A 17784-nucleotide genomic window follows, 5' to 3' on the forward strand; every position below is an offset into this window, starting at 1 on the left:
TGACATTTCTCAGCTGTGTCAGCTGTGTGCCCCGTACTGATGTTTCACCTGCAGACATGCCGTATCCACCTGTGAGGACAGCTGTGACTCATGCTGATTGTGTAGTTTCTCCCTTTTTCATAGGTTTATCTAAATCTACTTTCAAATAGACAGATAAGCAGATGCAGCCAGACATAAACCACTAGAGCTTTTCTGAATCAGAGTGGGATACTACGGTGGCCCGGAAGTTCAAGTCAGATCAACGACAGTTACTCCCTCTTAGTTCGTTTTCAGACATCAAAATGAAATGTGAGAAAAACGAAACACAAGAAGCTGGAAAAAGTTGGTGCAGATCGCTGATTGGATGATGATGTTTTTTCAAAGCGTCTTTCATGTTTGCAGACTAAGTAAAGTTTTCTGATTAGTACGGAGCTGATCCAGGATCGCTTCATGCCAAATGATTTGTGGTTGAAATGATGGACAAATGTCCAACAGTACCTACGTACCTTTACTGGTTTCTTCATTTGTTTTGTTTTTCCATATTTCATTTTGATTTCCAGAAATTACGTTTGTTGTTTGAACAGTGTTTTTGTTTTTTAAATTGGGTTTTGGTTTCTGGAAAGTTCTTCTAAAATGTAATGTTTGTCTGTTTTGCTTTTGAAATTGTTGTTATGATCTTTACATTGTTTTTGCGTAGAGTGATCTGCACTTCCAGGCCACCGTAGAAACTGGATTAAGTGAGAGTTTGAAATGGTGATGTTATTTTTAAATGGAGGAGGAGGAAGACGTACTGTATGTGTGCAGTCGCTCTCTCTGCAGCCACTGTCGGGCTTCACTGGAATGATCGTCCGGCATGGTTGGCAGAAAATAATTCTTGGAGGAAAAAAGGTTTGAAGTTACTGAGTAACACGAGGACGGGTGGAGAGAATGTGAACGCCTCTCCATCACACTTAAGACTTTCAGTTTCAAAGCTGAGATGAGCCGCAGTTTGCAGACTTCGTGCCAGCAGCTGATGCTTGCATCGTGTTCTGAGGTCGTTCAGAAGAACAAACGAGTGGACGGTGACTCACGGTGGCGTTTGCCGGCTGGAAAGCGATCTCGTTCAGAGGAAGGAGCAGAGGGTTTCCACAGAGGAGCACGGAGCCCAGGTGGACCAGCAGCTCCAGGACCGTTTGTCTCTGTGGGGGGAGATTCAAACTGACGCGGAGATGGGAGGACGGACCGCCAATCTGATTGGACAGAAGAGACGAGCAGAAGTCCACCAAGTCCCTCGACAAGAGGTTTCTGAGAAGGACTTCCAGTTTTTCCTTTTCCTGTCAGTCAGAGCGGGACAAGGATAGAAAAGACGGAATGTTTTTTAAATTGTCCTTCATGGGCCTTGTAATCAATTTATTCACTGAACTTTATATAGTGAAATATCAAAGTTTTATTTTCAGATCGGAACTTTAATAAGAGTTTTTATGCAAAATGGCAAAAAAAGATGGAAGAAATGTGGATAAGCACAATCCTCCTGGACAGATTTCTTTAACCCTTGTGCTATCCTAGGAACTTTAACATTGGGAGGTGGGTCATCTAGACCCACTAGACAGTGCTCTGAACCTTTTTTCTTCAATGATTTGTGATCTTCACTGGTGTCCATGGATTACATGAAATCTTTCCACCTTTATCCACCTTTGTCATGGTAGGAAGAACACGTCAATGTAAGGGTGGGGTCATCTAAGATAGCACAAGGGTTAAACTAAAACAGGTCCAACAGAAATATTCTAATGTGTCACTTGCTCTGTGATGTAAATAAATGCATGGTTGAGGATTCGGTGCTTCCATGCACTGAAATACTCCCCACATCCCTACAAGTCCTTTTTCACAACGACAGAAGGTCAAACCAACCCTTCATATACCTGAGAGGAGGGCCATAGACTGGACTCCGGTGATCTGTAGCGGCAGGTGACGCATCGGTACAATGCCAGAACCACAAGGCCGACCTGAGAGCTTCTCAGCTTCTGGAGAAACAAGACAAACATTCATGTTTGTACAGGAGCTACATTATGTGACACAGCATGGGTGTACTTACATAAACCCCTGATGTATGCTTATTTTGTCTGCTTAGAGGCTCAGGTTTTGCTTTTAGGCTATATTGTGTAATATGAGGCAGTGTGTAGGAGAGTGTACATTGCAGTATATTTACATGTGTGTGTAAAAGAGTCCTAAAATGTTTCTCTGACAATTAAGGAAAGATTGAAAAAGTCTCTCCGCCACTTCAGCTCGCCGGCTGTACAGGATAAATATTTAGGGAACACACTAAAACTAAACTTTTCATACTTTAAAACTTTTAAAACTGAACTTTTTTGTAAATAAATATGAATAAAAACAAAGAAACATCCTTTTTGACTTTAGATGCACGAGAACTATCAGTAAAAAAGAAAAAAGAGCCGAGTCAGTCATCCATCCGTCCTCGGAAGCCGCTGAATCCCATTCAGGGTCACGATGCTGCTGGGCAAAGGCGGCGTTTACCTGGACAGGTGACCAGCCTGTGGCAGGGCCACACACACACACACACATGCACACCAAAAGGAACCCGGTTGGGATTTGAACCAGCACCTTCTCACTGTGAGGTGAGAGCTCTAACCACTGCGTCGGCCTGCAGCAGGTCTTTAGGGAGAAAACAAAACGTCTCTGTTTTCACTTTCACGTTTAGCAGCGTCGCTGTTCAGTCATCATTCCCTCCCCCTGACCTTCATCAGGAGAAACGTCCTATCGAAGCCCTTTTCTTTAGGAAACATCTTTGCCGTCACCGGGGTTTACCTGCAGCTGGGCCACAAGTGTGTCCGAGCGGTTCTGGAGGACAGCCTGCACCAAAGCTTCTTTAACGTCTCTGTAGAGCGTCCCGCAGCACAGGAAGGGATCCACATCTGTTGGACTCATCCTCTTTGGATGAAAACGTAAAATCAGCCTTTCAGAGTCACAAACTCCAGTAAATGGAGCAACACTTTGGTTCTGAGAGATGCACACGCTTCATCTTTCAAAAAGACACAGCAGCGTTCCCTGCTCTTGAACGCCACTTTCGATAGATGTACCTGCATTCGCAGCAGATCTGCGGGGAAGATCCAGCGGTGAACCGAGCTGTTCATCAGGGACAGGATGAGGTCCATGCTGGAGAGCCTGTGAAGCGCTCGCAGCAGGTAGATCCTGACCCAGTCGTTGCCTCCATACTCGCACACAGCCCTCACCTGCTGCAGGAGCACGCCGTCCTCCGCGTCCGCATCTGCTCACACACAATACCAAAGCCCAAACTGTCAACGGACGCCAGCGGACGTTCAGCTCTGACACAGCAGCAGTGAAACGTCAGACACACCTTGACCTGTGGCTCCCTGCAGCTGCCGCGCTGCAGCACTCAGGCAAATTCTCAGCTTTGCGATGTTGAGCAGGAACTCTGCAGGATCCTCTTCTCTGGCTGAAGTTTGCTTCCTGGTGAATCTGCCCAGGAAGCTGACGTCTGCAGACGGTCCTCCATTCATGTTTGAACACAACAGAGAGTCCTGGAGGAAAAAGGTTTTTTTGGGAACCAAGGAGAAATTGGTCTAGAAATAAATCAACAGCAACAGTCGAGACGGGAAGGAAACTTTACAGAATGAGATCATTCTAAAAACTAGTTTTTAAATGTAAAACATCAACAAAGAAGAAGAGGTTGGGAGTTTTTCACCTGGAAGCAGTTGACAAACAGCAGGTAAAGTTCAGTGCGGTCCTCTGCATCTAGAAGATTCTCCTCCAGGTCCTTTAGGAAGGTCTGAATGTGGGTCTTCACCTCCTCAAAACTTACAAATGTAAAAAAAACGTAAGGCAATGTTTGTGGTTTACAGCTCCAGGTCCGTCCTTTTTCATTTGTACACTCCTTAGACATCTGTTGGGAAGGAACTTTACAAACCCACATGTGAAAAAAAACACGATCCCAAATGTTTCTGTGACGTTCTTTGACTTTGACATTTACAGAGACTTTTCACGGAGCATAGATGCCAGCATAGGTGTCAGGGACACCCCTGACACACCTAGATGCTCCGTAGATGCTGTCGGGGACGTCTCTGACAGCATCTACGGGGCATGGATGCTCCTAAATGCCGACGCTCCTCCTCACCTGTACTGCAGCAGCAGCTTAGGCAGCACAGATCGGACCACCGGGCTGTTATCCACACACTCCAGGAAGGGAGTCAGCTTTCTGGTACGGTACACGTCTCCTGCATCACAACAAGACGGGTGGTGAAAAATCTACTGAATCTGTCCCTTTCTCTACATTCAAACAGACAATCCTTCACACATGATAGGTAGGGAAAGGGAGCAGAAAATAAGGCCAACCATTGGCAGAGACCAGCAAAGAGAAGAGCAGCTCCACCACGCCCTCTGCAGGCCTTTGGCCCTCTGACAGCCAGAAGCTGGACACCACCTCCAGGAAGAAGGCGTTGCAGCGGCCCCTGATGGCCGCCTGCTGCTGCAGAGCCGCCCTGAAAGCAAACATTTGGTGATCAGAGGCTGCGGCAGCGCAGCTGGACTCACTCCGCTTCTGACATCTTCAAGCTTCAGCGTCACGCCACGTTTACGCCGGCCTCGCCAACCTCAAGCCTCAAGCAACAACTTCCAAAGAAAAGTCGAAGTAAAATCACATATATGCGCTTTTTGGGCCCCTGCGCTCTAAACCCCTGCAGTCACACGGTTTTGCGTCTGTTTTGAGTTTCTACGGACAAAACGTGCTGCTACTGAACGCGTGCTGAAAGTTAAACCAGTTGAACTTTGACCAATCGGGGACTCGGCTTTGGTAGTGACGTATGGGAAGCATCCTTTCAAAACGAGGAAGTACCGGCTGGTTTGAGGGCTGATTAAAGGCAAAAAAACAGCTTTCCTCTCAGGACAGTTTGAAATCTGCTTAGTGGTATTTATATTCTGTTTAGTAGAATGGCGATGGATGTTGTACAGTACAGTACAAATACTCAATCAACACTTCAAAAAGCCAACTTTAAGGTTTTCCAGAATTTATCATGAGACTCAAAAACTCTCAGAAAAAGTGGATAACTAAACAGATATCTGCAACGTACTTGACTGTGTGGGAGACAGTTGGCGTGAAGTCATTCTGCAGCTCCTTTCTGCACTTGGGGCAGGACCGCCGGTGCTGCTGGATGCAGCGCTGCAGACAGGGCAGGCAGACGACATGCTGGCAGGGCAAAAGCGACGGCTCGCTGAGCTCCAGCAGGCAAACGGGGCAGGAAATGCCGAACCTTGAGAGGAAACAGAGGCTTGTGTGGAAGAGCATTTGAAAAAGCATCTCACATGCGAGGCGTCGTGTGCAGGAGGTCCCACCTGAGGCTCCGGCTGATGCACTCGTCATGAAAAGAGTTGAGGATGCGGATCAGCTGCGACAGCGTGTCCACACTCCCCACATCCGACGAGTCCTGCATCAGCTGCTGGAGGAAAACCAAAATACTTCTCACAAATTTTACCACTGCTAGAATCACAAACCTTTAATAGGGACAAACTGACAGGAACATTTTTAGCACTGATACGCCTAAAAAAAAATCACCTTTTCAGTAAAAGACAATCTTTATATTTTGGAATAAATTATGAACTTTTACCAACAGAAATAGAAATAATTCTAAGAAATTAGCCACAAAAAAGAAAAGGGTCTAAATTAGAAATATAAAATATAAATATATATATAAATATTTTATATTTTTCTCATTTTTACAGTCATTTTATTTTTCTCTTTTTATAGTCACCTTATTTGTTCATCTTATTCTATTTTATTCTGTAATTTGAAGTTAGATTCCACGTTTAGACTGAAGTTTGAAGAGAAACGGAATTTCAATTTCTATGTATGTGAAAACATTATAGAGATTGACAATAAAGTTTACTTTGACTTTTGACTAAAGTTGTGTAAAAATATGAAGCTGCTGAAACAGTCAGGCTGATGCAGATTCATTCATCTTCTAAACCCCTTTCGGGGTCACGGACCTGCTGGAGCCTATCCCCACCACTCATGGGCAGGGACATCCTGGACCGTCTGTCGCAGAGCCACAATCACACATCCATGCACTCTCACATTCACACCTATGGACGATTTAGAGAAACCAATGAACCTCTGAAGCATGTTTTTGGACGGTCGGAGGAAGCCGGAGAAAACCCACAAATGCACGGGGAGACCATGCAAACTCCACACAGAAAGGTAAATGTGGTTCAGGTCCCCCAGTCGGGACTTGAACTGGGGCCTTGTGAGGCAAGACCGCTGACCACTGGACCCCCGTGCAGCTTCAGTGAAGAACAGGAAGTCTGTAAGTCATGTCTGCTCTTGCAGCAGAGTTTCTACATACGTTGAGGTGGAGGTTGCAGTGTTTTATAGCCACTTCCATCAATCTGGAGTCTTCTTCTTCAATCTTGAAGATGACGTGCTGGATGAACGACGCAACAATCAGCATCCAGTGCCACAGAGACCTGGGGGGGGGCAGACAGCATAAATGCGGACAGACGGACGGACGGACACCTGAGGATGTTCTGCATCTGCAGACTGACCTGATAGAGCCCAGATGCTGCAGATGGGCAGCACTACAGAGCTCGGCGTAGTTCTGACCCAAAGCTCGGTCCAGACACGGCTGCAGCAGCTGGACTCTGCTCACAAAGGACTCACACTGGTGAAGGGAATCCACCAGCAGAAGTTTGCTTTCTTCAACACAGATGCCAAGAGCCAAAATATCCTCCAGCTGCCAAAACACAACAAGCGACCGGCGTCAGATTCCTGAAAACCTTAAAGCTGCATCACAGGTTAAAACCCCAAATGTGCAGCAAAGATTTGGGGACCTATGCCTGGTTTCCACTGAGCGGTCGGGTCAGAATGGTCCAGGCATTTCAGAGTGGGACCGTCACGGCGCATGTGCAGTGAAGTTTCCATCACAGTAGAGCAACTACAGCACAAGCTAACAACAATGGCGGTCATCCAGCAGCTCTTTTTTTTTTCTTGACTTTTGGTTCTTCTTCCACACAAATCATTTCATGTTATTTGAGAGAAGATTGCTGGCGGCGAGGAGGAAAGCAGCCGAAACCGTTGGCGCTGGTTTGAGTCTTTCTACTGTTGTAACGACCTTCATCGTGTCACAACAGGAGCTCCACCATAACCGGTGCCGTCCATTTTTCTTTGGACCTTAAACCAACGAGGGCCCAAAAATGGTCGTTCGGCTCAATGGGTCCATTTTATGATGGAAATGCAGCTCAGTGCAAACGAGGCTTTAGATTACTGGCAGGCCCTGCGATGGACTGGAGAGCAGCTCAGGGTGAACCTCGCCTTTGCCCAAAGGCTGCTGGGTAGTGCTCCAGCACCCCCGTGGGTTCAGAAGATGGCTGGATGGATTCCTGACAGGGATGATGAAACAAAAACAGTCTTTTCTTACCACCTCCTGCGATGGCGTCCTCTTCCAGCACTGCTGAAGAACGTCAGCAGCGAGGTGCGGCTGCAGCAGGAAGAGGTGGCTGAGCGTGTCGACTCTGGCTGCGCAGACCTTTGCAGCTGCTGTGATCCAGGGAGGAGAGAGCTCAGCAGGGACTCCCATGGAGGCCTGGAGCTCGAAAACCAGCCCCTGAACGGCTTTGGTGAACACCTGCGGATGGCGCCGGAGATCCCTGCTGCTTTAATGGTCAAGGCCGTGTCACAGCTGCTACATATATTTAGTGCATACTGCACAGATGAACATTAGTCATACGTGAACATATGTGGACAAAGGGAGAAAAGTTGTGGTTCTTTACGTGACATTTTCACAGATGGATCAGGAATGAACCACGATAAAACCATGGAAGAAGTACGAATAAACCACGCAAAGAACACGTAAACCAACGTAGAACATGAACCGTGTGATCATTGTGCTGTTTATATGTAATTCATTAGTGATTCATGCATCAATTACGTCATTTCAACGTGTTAAGTGCGCCGTATACAGGATAAAAAAGTTATGCATCAGTGGTTCATGCATGAAAAGTCTGTTAGATAAACGTAGAACGGTCACGGAAAGACACACATTTGTGTAGGCATGTCACAAAAATCACACACAGTTGTGTAAGATTTACGTAATAATCGTGTATAAACTACTAAAATACGTGTAAATGGAGGTGATTCTCATCCGACCAAGAAGTCTGAACAGCTCAAAACTGAATTCACGTAAAGACTCGTAGGCTGAAACCCTCAAAGGACGTCTGAGCACAACGACGAACACAAGAAACACGTATGAATGACGTAGATCACGCCTTTATCACAAATTTCATACGTGGAAAATGTGCAAAATGTACGCAGCAGCTGTGTGACACGATCTCCAAACAATCAGTCCTTGAAGGTGAGAATGAGGAAGGAGAATGAACCCTATTCGCCTTCTGAGAAGATCACAGAGCCCCCCCCCCAGTTCTGAGGAGGACTCCCACTTCACATTATGCCCTGTAAATAGAAATGTTTGCTTCCTGCTAATACACCTGGGGAGGTGGGGAACACATGTTGACCAATGATTGAGCTCCATTTGGAAATAAAGCAGTCGTTTTTTCCCCCTAGACCTCGTCCGGTAGCTGCTGTGCGCTGAACGTGCGTACCTTCAGCTCGTCTTTTGACTTTATCTTCAGGGACAGCAGCAGGAAGTCCTGCAGGTAGAGGAGGGCGTGCTCCTGCCTCTCCGCCTCTGAGAGCTCCTGCAGGAGAACGCCCAGCCGGCTGCTGTGGAAGGCGCTCACCAGCTGCACAATCCGCTCTGTGCAACCTTTTTGTGTTACTGTTGAAAGAGGCAGAGATGAGACGACAACAACAACAACACGCTTCCACATCTGGGGGTTTTCAGGACAGATCAGACTAACCCGGCATAAATTCTGATTCTTCCCACAAGCTTTCAAGGTGCAGTCTGATGAGCCAGCTAAAGGGGGCCAAACATGGCAGTTCTTCACCATCCAACATGAAGTAGTGTTGCACCAACACCTCCTGGTCTGACTCACTGAAGGTTGAATCAACAACATAGTGACTCTGAACTGTTGGGATGTCCTGTGAGGCTTCAGAGTGGGTCACATAGAACTCTGTTTAAACCTGTCGTTACCTTGAGCTTTTAAGAGGTGAATGGTGGAGAATTTGGGAATCGGCCAGGATGTCCACCCACAGGCGGAGCAGGCCGCCGCTGAGCCTGCGGGTGGAGAGCAGCTCCAGGTTGGAGTATCGATCCATGACCTCCAGCATGCCGGCCAGGAGTGGCATGACCGAGGACTGCAGGCACCGCCACAGAGTGTGTCTGCCTCACAAACACAAAGGACGCTCAGGTCAGTTTGATCCTCAGAAAGCACCGAAGGCCAAACTCCTTCCAGTTAGAACTCCCGAAAAACCTGCACTGAAACACCCTGCACAGGTTTTATTCAAGATAGAATGAAACTTTATTGATCTAACAAAAGGGAAATGTTACCATAGTTCTATTAAAAACAGCTGATACAAAAAATAAAGATAAAGTGAAATCATCTTTGAGTGTTTTTATTAAGGGCCTAAAAATCAGAATAAAAATGAGTCTGCACATGTAAGAAGCTGAAGAAAAAACCTTGCTTTGTTTTTTTAAGACGTCTTGGTGTCGTTAATGTTAAAATATAAACTCTTGGCAAGACTTTCAGAGAAACGGCTTATGGAACAACAACAGTAAAGTCCTTTTCTGGAACGTATTTTCAGGTGGATTTCTACCTGAGGGTCCCCCCCTCCTGCAGGGCTTGCCGTTTTTTGGCCTCCATGTTCACCCACTCCTTAGGAGCCCTCATCAGCTCCTCCCTCTGCTCCAAAGCCTCGGCCAGCCTGTCCAACAGCGCACTTTGGAAGCGAGCTGCAACACAAACCCCAGTTTTCACGCGACAGCTCTATAAAACGCTTTCAGGCGGCTTTCATCAGCCATACAGCAAGAGCTTTGGATGTTTACCTCCTACGTCTTCCTGATCGGACTTCAACAGACCCAGAAGGATGTGCATCCTCTGCATGCTTCTCGACGGCCTGCCGTCTGGGTCCCGCAGCAAACTCACAGCTTTCTGGACGCATGACCTCACCAAGGACAGGGGGTGAAGGTGCGCCGTGTCCGTCTGTGATCAATCCAGAGCAAAGAAAAACGGAGATTCATGAAGGTTTCATTGACTAAAGCTGGTTTTACGTTTAAGACTTGGCGCATTCACTTACACTTCTGAGCTCGTTAGAGCCTCTTCTTGTTTCTTTGGCTTCACTTTGATTTTCTGCGTAAAACCCAGAAGCCACTTTATTTGGCACAAAAATACAGAAAGTACAACGAGGACAGACTCAAAGCCTAAACCTAAAGAAGTAGCTTCATAAAGGTTTGGTTGAGAAAAAGACTTTAACCCCATTCCAATACAAAGAAAAGTCAAACGGAATGGTTTGGTAACAAAAAGCACACTGTCAGCTGCCTAACGCCTACCTAGCTCTTAGGGTTACTACGTTTTGTAATTACTGCATTTAAATGTATTTATTTACTGCTATTTTTGAAAAGAGCAGTAACTTAAAGCAGGTGCCGGCTGGTGAGCTGCAACTTTGGTTGGTGGTCATTCGAGTCACGATCTAGTCTACATCCTTCATGTTCTTCACACTAGAACGCCAATGACTGTTCAGACCATTTAGAAGAAGAGTTCAAAGAACATCAGGACTGCGGTGGGTGTTGAACATGCACAGCTTTTACCTGGCAGTGCACGCTTGAGCAGGCTGCTAATGCGAGTTCCACAGAAGTCCAACAGGTTCAGACTCATGTCTTCCGGATCCCTCAGGTCATCGATGTGCACTGAATTCCAGACACCTTGCAAGGAAAAAACAGAGTTTATGTCCTTTGTAGGTCAGACCAACGGCAGCTCTCAAAACGATGATGGAACTGCATTGTTCCTTGCCTCCTTGGAAACCGATGTACTCTGACTGACTGGAGATCCTTGAAACCTTGATGATGAAAATCACCCAGCAGACCCCGTCCTCCAGTGACGTCACGTAATTCATGGTACAGTACCTGTTGATGGATAACCACACGCCGTCTCTGTCTGAAGCCTTGGAATGAACAAAAATGTTGTGGGGTGACTTTGTGACCCACTTTGCAGATGCAATGAGCTCATCGCTGCACTGGGATTCTTCAAGGTCCATCTGGATGAAGAGGAGGTGAAGAGAGCGACCAGCATGATGCAAGAAGCTCCTGAGAGAGAGAAACCATATCAACCGCAATTTGATCTGCCATCCATCCATCCATCCATCCATCCTTCCGGCCATCCATCCAACCATCCATCCATCCTTCCGGCCATCCATCCATCCAACCATCCATCCAACCATCCGGCCATCGTTCCATCCAACCATCCATCCAACCATCCGGCCATCGTTCCATCCAACCATCCATCCAACCATCCGACCATCAATCCAACCATCATTCCGGCCATCCATCCATCCAACCATCCGGCCATCTTTCCATCCAACCAACCATCCATCCATCCTTCCGGCCATCCATCCATCCAACCATCCATCCAACCATCCGGCCATCGTTCCATCCAACCATCCATCCAACCATCCGGCCATCGTTCCATCCAACCATCCATCCAACCATCCGACCATCAATCCAACCATCATTCCGGCCATCCATCCATCCAACCATCCATCCAACAATCCGGCCATCCATCCATCCAACAATCCGGCCATCGTTCCATCCAACCATCCATCCATCCATCCATCCATCCATCCATCCATCCTTCCGGCCATCCATCCATCCAACCATCCATCCAACCATCAATACTTCCGGCAATCCAACCATCTGACCATTCATCCATCCATCCATCCATCCATCCATCCATCCATCCATCCATCCATCCATCCATCAAAACTAAAAACTAACACCATTTGGGACATTTTTGCTGCGTCTTTATTACCAGAACCATTACTATAAGAAGGCATGGATCAACATCGAACAGTCCCATGACAATGCCATCACGTATTTACATTGTTCCAGCACTTTTTCGCATTTTAGTATTCGTGGTTTCACGTATTCACATTTTTTCCAGTCATGTGACTCCTCCGGTTCATCACAAAAGCTCAGACAACTCAAGACACTTGTTTAAGATTTTTGCATCCAGGGGATGTGCCGCGCGAATTTTTGAGGAGGGGAGTGGAGATGAAGAGCACGCCGGCCTGTCAGCTTCCTTGCCGGCTGCTAAATAATATGTCACGGCAGGTTTCAGCGGTTCCTGAATCGCTATTACCGAAGTTTGTGCTCCTGCACAGAGAAATGGCATCAGCTGACCCAGATCTGACTCAATATTCTAATTTTCTTTAGTAAATGTATTACAAAGCATCAGAAATGTTTCAGAAGGGTTTTTGGGGAAGGATCGGTGACGGAAATTCTTCGGCTGTTGGAGTTCACTGCATTCATGGATTCTGCCTATTTGTGGATGTCTCTGGTCTCTAACCTCCATGAATACGGGGGGTAAAGTACATTTTAATATAGAGAAGTTTTCAGTGGCTAAATACTGACTGTTCTACACTGTAGTAGTCACAGAACAGAGAACATAAGCTTCTGTTAAGGCTTGTGTTCTTCAATATGTAATTCATAAATACTGTATTTTCCGGACTATAAGTCGCCCTTTTTTTTCATAGTTTGGCAGGTGGTGCGACTTATACTCCGCAGAGACTTATATTAGAAATAAATTGAAATAAATACATTGTCAACCCTCCTGTTATGTTCATTTGTGAGGAACAGAGATGATGTTCCTGGGTCAATTTGATGTATGAGGTATGTTAAGTGTTAAGAGTATGTTAAGTGACTCAGAGAATCAGCAAACTTTTTTACAGTAAGATCTTGAAGGTTAACAACATAATATTCTATTTTCAATGATTTCATAGATTCAGAAATGCAATAAAAATGACAACTGTTTCTACAAATACAGGATGAAAACAGAGTATTAGTTGGCCAATGATGCTTCATGAAAGGAATAAATAAATAAGTATGAGAAAGAATTACTGTGAAATTATGAGATAAACATTCTGCTATGATTGTGTCATATGAGGTTGTGAAAGTTATTAGTTCTTGGTCTCAGATTTTGTCAAATAAATTTCCTGTCAAAATGCGACTTATAGTCCAGTGCGACTTATCTGTGTTTTTTTCTACTTTATAATGCATTTTTGGGCTGGTGCGACTTATACTCCGGAGTGACTTATAGTCCGGAAAATACGGTAAATAATCAGCTTTCCTGTTACTTCAATAGATCATTTAAGACAGAAGAATGTATTTCTACACTACAGGATAAGTCTCTAACCACTGATTACAAAGCCAAGCAGATTAACAGCGAACACCACTACACTATAAACTATATCATTATATATTTTATAAGACACTTACTAGATGTGGTCACACCAAACTTAAAAAAAATAAAAACATGGTTTCATAAAAAATGACAAGCACTTTATAGTTTGATGTTTATGTTTAACTATTTCCAATCAAACAGGATTAGGACAGAGGTCGAGTTCATACCGTATTTTGTTGCAGAAGGAGACCTCGGTGTCAAACTGGTGGAGGGACAGCAGCATGAATCTGTCTGGATGCAGTCCAAGAGCACGGGCCATCACCCTCACATCTGACCTGGTTAACAAGCTGGAGAAGGTGGTAATCTGCGCACAACCACAAGGTGCACAGTGCTGTCAGGTTTGTGGGGCGCATGAGGAGATAATGAATCGGTAGCTCCATTTTATGCCTCACCTCCAGAAACCTGCAACAGCCGTCATATCTGCTCATGGACTCATCCAGAAAATCTCGAAGGGAGTGGTGATGCTGCTGCTGGAAGTACAGTTTTTGGAGTCTGCCCTTTTCCTGGTTTGACAGGTCGCAGTATTTGAGCCTCACCACCGCATCCGGAGTAGCACAGTTCAACAGCAGACTTTTGGCTAATTCAAGGACATCCTCTTCTTTCTGTAGCTCGGCAGATTCTGCATAACTCTCTGTCTCCATAATCTCTTCATCTTCCAGCATCTTTTTGCCAGCCTCTTTGCTTCTGTCCTCTGTTTCCTTTTCTTGCTCAGTGCCCAATGCATCAACAAACCGGTCGATCAGTTCTTCCTCTTCATCTGACTGAAATGGTCCCATGTTTTCCTGTTGATGCTGTCCCGATTCCCTCGTCACATCTTTTTGTTTTGTCTCCTCCAATGCCTGCAACAAGGCGCTAGCACACGCATCATCATGGAAGCCAATAAAAGTGTCAGATGGCTTGAAATCCTGGTTGGCCTCACCTACGAACCCCTCCACCCACTCTCTCAGTTTGTCGAGAACTCTGTGCTGCCATAACTCCAGATCAGTACTCCGATCCACTCTGTGTTTTTCCAACCTGTTGATGAGGGGAACTGGGAAATGCTCATAAACCTTCTTCTGATCTTCAACCACAACTAGTCTGAAGTTTGGATGAACACGACATTTGACTCTGTGGGAGCCCAGACCGAGATCAACATACTGCTGCGCACTGAGGTAGACATAGTACTGGTTCAGTGCATCGTACAGGCTTTCGTAGAGGTTCTGCATGTTGAGGAGGATGACGGTGCGTCCGGTCTCCATGCATGTTTTCACGCGGTTCACGTTACGACATATTTGAGAATATTCCTGGTCCTTTGGGAATCCTGAACCAAAGATGATTTCAGGAGGTGAAATACTTTTTGCAAAGACTTGCTGCTGAAGGATATGAAGAGCAGCATTGTTGGTGGTCAATAGGAGGAGATACCTGCTCTCTGTGCTGGACTCATGGTCCAGGTTCTTTTTCACCATATCCAGAGTGCTGGGTCTGGGAATTTCATGACTATCTTGGAGAACTTCTTGGAAAAACGCAACAGAGTCGAAACCTTTTGGCTGTCCGCTGAAGTTCCGCAAGATGGCCTCCACCAGCTGCTGTCCATCAGGCTCTTGCTGTGTGGCTTTAGCTGATGTAAAGAGCATTTTGATGAGGCTGTAGTAATCTCTCAGACCAAAGAATTGATTTTTGGAAGTTTCTCTGCAGATGTTCAAGAAGGCTTTTGCCAAAGATGGAAAAAGGTGTTTGATTTTGAGGAGAATCGGATTGATGGATGAACAGATTCCTTGGGCGGTAAGCACAAGCTCCTCCTCACTGGGATCCCATCTGGACACAAATATTCCTCTGTTCATCTTTGCTGGGTCAAGAGCCCAGTTGGAAATGCCGACAAAGCCAACCTTCAGGTGCGGATCTGGCTTGTCGTTGTCAATGCATCCATCCTCCAAGAGAGGATGAAGAGTTTTTAGGGGCATCTGAGGAGAATCCTCTGCAAGCCCGATCTCATCGAGAACCACCACTGACACGTACTCTTCCATATTTTTGTCCTTCTGGAAGCGGGCGCAGTTTTTGAAGGTCCCAATGATGCCTTCTGGACTTGAGTGAGGGCTGCACTGAAAGGAAACCATGTGAACCTGCTTGAGCTTCTGAAACAGTTCCGAGTGCGAGTTCTGGCCCTGCATGGCGTCAGCTACAACTGTTTTAGCAAGAGACTTGGAGCTGCCTGGTTTGCCAACCAGGAACAGCGGAATCCTGAGCTCAATGCAAACCACCATGAGGAACACATTCTCTGTCAGGGCGATGTTTTTGGCAATGGTTTCTCGGGTCTGAATGTTCTGAAGGAAGATATCTTGACAGGAGGAAATATCCGCCTGCAACGCTGCCGCGGAGTTGAGAGGGTGAGGAAAGTGAACACAGATTTCCTCCAGGTACTCTTCTTTTGTCACCAGAGATGGATAGTAGCACACTCCAACAGCAAGAATCAAGCACTTCAGCACTTTGCAATCGTCACCGAGATGCTCGCAATTGTGGAAAAGGTCCTTGCTGTGCTGGTAAAACCAAACCAGTACTTTCATTGACCGCTCCACATCTCTGAGACTCACAAAGCTGCACTCATCTTTCCGACTTCTCATGTATTTCTGGGAGGCTGCCAGCACTTCTGAAATAACCTTCCTGCACGCATCCGGCAGACTATGATCGGCTGATTTTTTTTGAACAATCTGATTGATGTAAGAAAGCTCGGTTGCATCACTCAACTGACCAAAGTCCCACACCAAAGAGACCAAGCTTGAAGGGAGAGGGTGCACTCTGTAGACCAGCTGCCTCAGAGGAACTTTGCCAAAGCGGTCTTTGGTGTCCTCTGCCCTCACTCTGTACCCCAACCCTGCCAGCTCCAAACGTTCCACCATTTTAGGGGAGTGCTGCCTGTAAGGGTTGCAGGCTGCTATTATTTTCAAGCCGCTTTGTGCCTTCAAAGGTTCCCCTTGCACCGTTCGGTCACACAAGACTTCCTTAATGGCAAAAATGGCATCTGTGGTGTTGGCTTCGTCAAAAAACAAAATGGTGTCAATCTTATGTGTTTGCTGGTTCTTAAGGGCAAGAGCCTCAGCCTCCCGCACTTTCCTGTAGATCATTTCGGCATTTGTTCCGCCGTGAACCTTGACAAGAACCATGTTCTCCACTGGTTTGTCTTCTCTCTGCAGAGTACAAAGGAACCGGACCAGTCTGGTTTTCCCACATCCCGTCTCCCCCATGATGACAACTGGAATTCCACATCGGAACCTCATGTGGATAGCCAACATTTTCATCACGTTGTCAGCAGTCAGCTCGTATGTTGGGTCTGGATCAAAGCTCCTGTCTGTTATGCCTTTCTTTGCACCAACAACACAAGAAATCCTTTTGATTTTGTCTGACCGCGGCAAAAGATCAAAGTTCTCCGTCAGACAAATCTTTTGCCGAAGCAAACCTTCGTAAAGTTTCTGTGGCATCACGTTCTGGATCAGAACTTTTAGGCTGCGAGGATCAACTGCATTTAGTGCGTTTCGACATCGCTGTATGTTAAAACCAAGAAAAGACATCGATGAACGGTCTGCGTTGAAGAAGATGTATGGATGAGGCTCCTCTTCCCAGCGCTTGCGAATCGTCAGACGAGTAAGAAGGTCTTCATCCTGAGCGCGTCCCGTGTTCCTGTCCGGCACAGGGCTTTCATCCGAGTTGTTAAGAGACGGGGAGGCAAAATCTCTAGCCATGACAATCATGAAGCTTACAATGAAGCTCTTGAAATTAGGCAGATGGTCTGCAAGAACATCAGGATCACAAAAGACTGAGTTCTCACAGTCTTTCAGCTGCACATTGAGGAACCAGGAGAAGTTCTTCAACTCGCCCCACGACGGATCTCCCATGCCGCAGTATAAAAGGAAATGATGGAGACAGTCGCTCGGGTTCCCAACAACAGATCTGTCCTTGTAGCTGAACCGATCCAGATGCTGGTTTTGGTTGTAGAGCCTTAGGTACTGATAAGGTCGTTGAATCCCTTCACTTCGAAACTGTTCTTCATTCATGAGTGGATCAAAGGATTTTTTGGACAAGGATCTTGGATTTGCCAAAAGTTGCCTAACCTCTCTGGGTGGTCTACAATGAATGGTGGGCAGAACGTCAAAAAGTTGAAGCTTTCCCTAAAAGGAAAAGAAAAAATAACTACCAAACAGCAAAACAGAACAATCATTTTGGGGTAAGTTACAAGCAGTTTTCTAATGAGAAACAGCATCTATTCCCAAAAAACGACTGTGCTACCTCTCTAGGCTGTTTTTGAGGAGCTGAGTTTGGTTTCAGGACCTCCACAGTTATCAGCTGAGCTCCATTTCTTCTCCACAAAGTCCCATGGCCGTCACTTAAACAGCCCAGGACCAACAAACGAAACAGGAGCTCCTCCAGTCCAGAGCGAACCTGAAACAAAGAAGTCAGTCGGGTTCTCAAAGGCCACGAACG

The 17784-nt window shown here is 46.2% G+C and overlaps 1 protein-coding gene across 6 annotated transcripts in view; it reads right to left on the minus strand.

Moving 5' to 3' along the window:
* Positions 1 to 17784, minus strand: part of LOC101162961 (E3 ubiquitin-protein ligase rnf213-beta) — a 43570-nt gene that overhangs the window by 9254 nt on the left and 16532 nt on the right. For 3 of the 6 annotated variants that reach the window (XM_020712047.2, XM_020712049.2, XM_011488510.3), the window contains exons 25-50: positions 17590 to 17742; positions 13725 to 17471; positions 13500 to 13636; positions 11082 to 11180; positions 10888 to 11000; positions 10686 to 10799; positions 10175 to 10227; positions 9924 to 10080; positions 9695 to 9830; positions 9072 to 9260; positions 8839 to 8972; positions 8581 to 8756; positions 7401 to 7607; positions 6529 to 6716; positions 6330 to 6450; positions 5323 to 5426; positions 5061 to 5240; positions 4327 to 4472; positions 4109 to 4208; positions 3680 to 3791; positions 3332 to 3515; positions 3054 to 3241; positions 2782 to 2904; positions 1878 to 1979; positions 1050 to 1292; positions 771 to 852 (exon numbers count right to left, since the gene is read on the minus strand). In XM_020712047.2, the coding sequence (XP_020567706.1) occupies positions 771 to 852; positions 1050 to 1292; positions 1878 to 1979; positions 2782 to 2904; positions 3054 to 3241; positions 3332 to 3515; positions 3680 to 3791; positions 4109 to 4208; positions 4327 to 4472; positions 5061 to 5240; positions 5323 to 5426; positions 6330 to 6450; positions 6529 to 6716; positions 7401 to 7607; positions 8581 to 8756; positions 8839 to 8972; positions 9072 to 9260; positions 9695 to 9830; positions 9924 to 10080; positions 10175 to 10227; positions 10686 to 10799; positions 10888 to 11000; positions 11082 to 11180; positions 13500 to 13636; positions 13725 to 17471; positions 17590 to 17742 (7288 nt within the window). The remainder of the gene's footprint in view (positions 1 to 770; positions 853 to 1049; positions 1293 to 1877; positions 1980 to 2781; positions 2905 to 3053; positions 3242 to 3331; positions 3516 to 3679; positions 3792 to 4108; positions 4209 to 4326; positions 4473 to 5060; positions 5241 to 5322; positions 5427 to 6329; positions 6451 to 6528; positions 6717 to 7400; positions 7608 to 8580; positions 8757 to 8838; positions 8973 to 9071; positions 9261 to 9694; positions 9831 to 9923; positions 10081 to 10174; positions 10228 to 10685; positions 10800 to 10887; positions 11001 to 11081; positions 11181 to 13499; positions 13637 to 13724; positions 17472 to 17589; positions 17743 to 17784) is intronic. The other 3 variants (XM_020712046.2, XM_020712050.2, XM_020712048.2) reach the window with 3 other exon arrangements.

Source organism: Oryzias latipes, chromosome 19 (assembly GCF_002234675.1).
Source record: "Oryzias latipes chromosome 19, ASM223467v1".
Lineage (NCBI taxonomy): Eukaryota > Metazoa > Chordata > Actinopteri > Beloniformes > Adrianichthyidae > Oryzias > Oryzias latipes.